At 43.2% G+C, this 5511-nt stretch overlaps 1 protein-coding gene across 1 annotated transcript; it reads right to left on the minus strand.

Moving 5' to 3' along the window:
- Window positions 1–217: 217 nt before the first annotated feature.
- LOC140210482 (acyl-coenzyme A diphosphatase NUDT19-like) lies at window positions 218–1375 on the minus strand. Its single transcript, XM_072279472.1, has one exon. The coding sequence runs from the start codon at window positions 1373–1375 to the stop codon at window positions 218–220; it is 1158 nt and encodes a 385-aa protein (XP_072135573.1).
- Window positions 1376–5511: the final 4136 nt, after the last annotated feature.

Consider the following 5511-nt stretch of genomic DNA (forward strand, 5'->3'; position numbering starts at 1 on the left):
TCATACCGACCAGAGACTTATAGACTTTGAGAAAGGTGGTTTTCTCACCGCTGAGTCCAGTGGATGTTAGCAAGGGGCAAAGGAGCCACATTTCTATAGATGCCTAGTAAAAAGGGGTTTCACTAAACATGAAAATTTATTCAAATATAAACACCAGTTATAATACACATTTGTATTTATTACAGTATTTTTTGTGTCTTATACAGTTTACCTATGACTATTGGGATGACTGTATTGTTAATGGGTGCACATGTTTATATCGGGGTTCAATATTCACATACAGAGTACAGTTATACGGATTTCGGCATTCTGCCCGGTGCAGTCTAGTAACCTCTAGCCGTATTTCTTCCAGAGATTTGGAGGAAGTGAGGTTTATTTCTGTTTCCCCTGTGAAATCTGGATTTTCAGGATGAAGTTCATCCCCAGGATACAAGGCGGCAAAACCATCAGATGCCATTAGTCGGACTGAAAGCCATCGTTCACAACCTTCCACAGAACGATCTTGGCTAAACCTCTGCAAACCTTGAAGGCAGTGAAATCGGCAAAGTCTTCCTATCTCATACCATTGTGGGGGAGGAACGTAGAGTTTCTCAGATTGGTAATGCTCTATCGCCTCAATAGGAGTCATCCAACTGTGAGAAATTATTTCACGACCATCATGTACAGTGAAAGGAATTTCTTCCAAACAACAAATAAAGAATGCAGTATCAAATCTCCTTCTCTGAAAAGTGGGAGTCAACCAATTACTCCATTCCTTCAATGCCCAAATATTTGGTAAACAGTCCAACTCTTTGCACAGTTTTATAAAATTTGCTGCATTTTCCCGCACAAGAGGCCTCCAACTTGCAAGTTTATTTTGGCTATATTGTGTAAGCTGTATGATCCCACAGTTGATCAAATCTTTATCAGAGTGATTTGGCTTCACAAGGAGTACCCCCGTCTCTTCAAAAGTTTCCCTAATGGCACAAATATGGAAAGCTACCTCCCCAGGTATTTGAGATCTTAGCTTTCTCCTGTCTGTGGCAAAGATTGGAGACCTCCTAGCTGTTTGTTTGACTGCATCCAGCTTAAAGTTGGGTGACTGGCAAAAAGGATGGAACAACTGGATCCATTCATTGGAAAAAGCACCTGAGCTCATCTGACCTCCTGGAAACACATATGCATTGGGAAAAAATTTGGTCCTCGTATTCTGTTGTAACATAAGCAAGGTATAATTATTTCCCGTCTTCTCCAAGCATTTGTGAGGTAGATTCCTTCCTTGTGGTTGTTGACAGGTTTGCATATTTGTAGCACTTTTACTCAAATCGTGCATTCGGATACCTGCAGCCAGGATCACAGCCGCTGATTCCTTCCAATATTTTAAGTCTCTATTCATCTTTGCTGCAATAGATACAACTTTTTTAGTTCATCGTTACCATGGTTCTATCACTAATTCCGGTTCTACTATAACCGGTTTCCTCCGTGTTCTCTAATGTGAACTAACAACTGCAGTGTTCTTTGACTGGAACCAGCAACCTTATGCTTTAAGGTATGGCTGACACTACTTCACTAAATGTGGAAGGAACTCAACTGAGGCACAGCAGGTGTGGAAGGAAAAGAACAGTCACTACTTTAGTCAAGGCCCTCCCTCCAGATTGGAAGATTGGGGGGGTGGGTTTGGTGGGTGGCATGACAGCCATTATGGAACCGAGGGAACAAGGTGGAACAAAGTTTGGCTAGCAATAGGTAGATCCAGCTGAGGATTGACAGTAGGCAGTTGGAGGAGGGTAGAAATAGCTACAGAGACTGAAGGGTGGAGGCAACAAAGGGCTGCAGATGGAAGATGGAGCATGGAATGAAATAAAGGAGATGGGCTGAGCAGATTGGGAACAGTAGAGGAAGGAAACCCAGTGGGAGGAGTGTGTGGATGATGGGTAGATGGACTGGTGGACAAGGGAAAAAATAGGATGACGATAGGCTGAAGGCTTGGGATGGGTGGAGAAGAAACTGGGAAGATCCTGAATCTGGGTTAACCAGGCAGCCAAAATGAATGATAACTTGTTCATGTGTAGTGGTATTAGTAAATAACATAAGTAAAGTGGGATTGTCCTTATTCTCCTTTATATTCTATCTGTATAAAATGTGAATATTAAATATATAACAGAAAAGCAAGGTAAGAAACTTAATATTACGATAAGGTAAACTCTGTAATACGTTTAGGTCATATTGGTAAGAATGACTAAATATTTCTCAAAGGCATGGGTTTCAAAGACAGATTCAAATGAGGAACAGCTGGTAAAAGATTCTGAATACTGTACACAGTTTGGGATAGAGGCAGTTGAAATAAAGAATGTCATCAATCATTGAGTGATAGAGTGTGGGTTGTACAAACAGAGTCACAGGAACAGAAGAGGAAGGTGTTGGACAGGGTAATTCAAGTAGACAAAAAACAAGGCAGCCCAGGAACTTTAAGCAACACACAATGCCAGAGGAACTCAGCAGGCCAGGCAGCATCAGTCCAGCTGAAGGGTCTGGGCATGAAACGTTGACCGTACTTGTTTCCATAGATGCTGCCTGGCCTGCTGAGGTCCTCCAGCATTGTGTGTGTGTTGCTCGGATTTCCAGCATCTGCAGACTTTCTCTTGTTTGTGCCAGGAACTTTATACAGATACAAATGTCGAATTTGATGCATTGGTACCAGAAACCAACATGGGTCAGGAAGAATAGCAAGAATATGTAACCAGGACCTGCCATCATATTGGATTTCGGCAGAATTTTGAATACTGTTCCTTTTTGGAAGGTGCAGGTACAAGTTCAAGTTTAACTGTCGCTCAGCCAGACATGAACACCGCCAAATGAAATAGCATTACTCAGAGGCCAAGGTGCAAAACACAATACCTACAGTCATACACAGCACAAGGCACATACAAGATATCAGTAAAACACAGTCACACAAAAAAGAATACAAGGGGTGATTGATAAGTTCATGGCCTAAGGTAGAAGGAGTTGATTTTAGAAAACCTAGCAAATTTGTTTTTCCTACATTTACACACTTAGTCCAGCGGTCGTGGAGCATATGGATCCCTTCTTTGTAGAAATCGGTGTCTTGGACCTCCAGAAGTGGTCCACAGCAGGGGTGATTGATAAGTTTGTGGCCTAAGGTAGAAGGAGATGAGTTATTAACTTCAAACTCTCTGTATTTTCACTCAGAGTTGAACTTCACGTGCATGTAACAAGAGCTGTATAACTCATCTCCTTCTACCTAAAGCCACGAACATATCAATCACCCCTGCTATGGACCACCTGGAGTCCAAGACACCCTTGTTACATGCACGTGCAGTTCAATTCTTTGAGTGATAATGCAGAAAGTTTGAAGTGAATAACTCATCTCCTTCTACCTTAGACCACAAGCTTATCAATCACCCCTGCTGTGGACCACTTCTACAAAGAAGGAATCCGTATGCTCCACGACCGCTGGACTAAGTTTGTACATGTAGGAGGGGACTATGATGAAAAATAAATGTGCTTGGACGGTTTTCTAAAATTGACTCCTGCTACCTTAGGCCATGAACTTATCAATCACCCCTTGTATAGTCCAAAACCCCGAGTCCATGAATGCTTCGGCAATCCGCAGTCAAACACAATACCACTTGTCTCCTGCCAAGCAAACATGGGTGGGGGTGGGGTGGGGGTCCAGCTCCTTCAGTTTCTCTGCCAACGAGCAACTCGCTGATGGGGACTGTGCAGCTGCACCAACTCCAGCTTGGATGCCATGCCACACTGCCTCCAGTGGAGCACACCGACTCCGATGCCTCTTCCCTAGGCAGCTGTAAACAGGCAACACCGAGGCTTGAAGCCTACTCCTTGCCGAAGCCATGCAGCTCCCCCGCTGTCTGCCAATAAATCTGTGAATCCAATTTGCAGCGTTCCACATCAACAATTTCCAACTAGGCCTTGCGATCACAAGAAAAGTGACTAAGATGATTAGCTGCTGTTGGACTGCACACCGCCTTCCTGCACCAACTCCTCCACCACTTCCCTGATGCAGGCAGCAACACAATCCGCACCAAATCCAGCTCCTTCAGTTTCTCTGCCAACGAGCAACTCGCTGATGGGGAAGACCCGCAGTACTTTAAGTCTGTAATGTCCAGCAGGGTCTTGCAATCGTAAAAAGTGTTTAATAAAGTCAATAACATCTTTGGTTGACCCTGTAGAAGTTGCTGCGATCGAATATGCTGCCATCTTACCTGAAACAGGACAAATCGCACCTGAATTAGAAAGGGACAAATATCCTTTTAGGGAGGTTTACGTATGTGTTGAAGAGATTTAAATTAATTTGGCAGGGGTGTGTGTTGCAGAACAGTAAGCGTGGAGATAGAGTCAAATATAGAATATAAACCAAGAAAGTTGGAAAACTAGGTGGGTTACAATAAGACAGCATTTATCTTGATGCCAGCAAGCAGCCTGACGTGTAAGAGCCTAAGAACATGAATCATCATATGAAAATGCAATGTTACGGTGATCACAGAAACATGGATGAAAGAAGGGTAGAACTAGCAACAGTGTTCCAGGGTATGGGGAAGGAGTTACATAGGAGGGGGCATCACATTATTAAAGGGCAAAAGTTTAGGGGTAACATGAGGGGGAACTTCTTTACTCAGAGAGTGGTGGCTGTGTGGAACGAGCTTCCAGCAGAAGTGGTTGAGGCAGGTTCGATGTTGTCGATTAAGGTTAAACTGGACAGCTATATGGACAGGAGAGTTATGAGCTGAGTGGGACTAGGTGAGAGTAAGAGTTCGGCACGGACTAGAAGGGCCAAGATGGCCTGTTTCCATGCTGTAATTGTTATATGGTTATACGGTTAGTCAAGGATGTCATCACTGCAATAGAATGGGAGAATATCATGAAAAGGTTGTTAAATGAGGACGTACGAGTAGAGTTTAAAATAAAAATGAGCTTTGCTGGGATTATACTACAGACATTCCAACAGTACACAGATGTGTAGACAAATTTGTAAGAAAATCGCTGAGGAATAGGGTTGTTGTAGTAGTGGGGGAATCCTAATCATCCTAAAGTTTATTTAAGAGGAAAGGAGTAACCAGTAAAAGAGTAGGAAAACATTTGATAAGGTACCCCATGCAAGGTTTATTGAGAAAGTAAGGAAGCATGGGATCCAAAGGGACCTTGCTTTGTGGATCCAGAACTGGCTTGCCCACAGAAGGCAAAGAGTGGTTATACCATTTGTAAATGGGTCATATTTTGCATGGAGATTGGTGACCAGTGGTGTGCCTCAGAGATCTGTTCTGGGACCCCATTCTCTTTGTGATTTTCATAAATGAGATGAGGAAGCGGAGGGATGGGTTATAAATTTGCTGATGACACAAAGGTTGGGGGTGTTGTGAATAGTGTGGAAGGCTGTCAGAGGTTACAGGGGGGCATTAATAGGATGCAAAACTGGGCTGAGAAGTGGCAGATGGATTTCAACCCAGTTAAGTGTGAAGTGGTTCATTTTGGTAGTCAAATATAATGCAG

Source organism: Mobula birostris, chromosome 2, assembly GCF_030028105.1.
Source record: "Mobula birostris isolate sMobBir1 chromosome 2, sMobBir1.hap1, whole genome shotgun sequence".
In the NCBI taxonomy this organism is placed as follows: Eukaryota; Metazoa; Chordata; class Chondrichthyes; order Myliobatiformes; family Myliobatidae; genus Mobula; species Mobula birostris.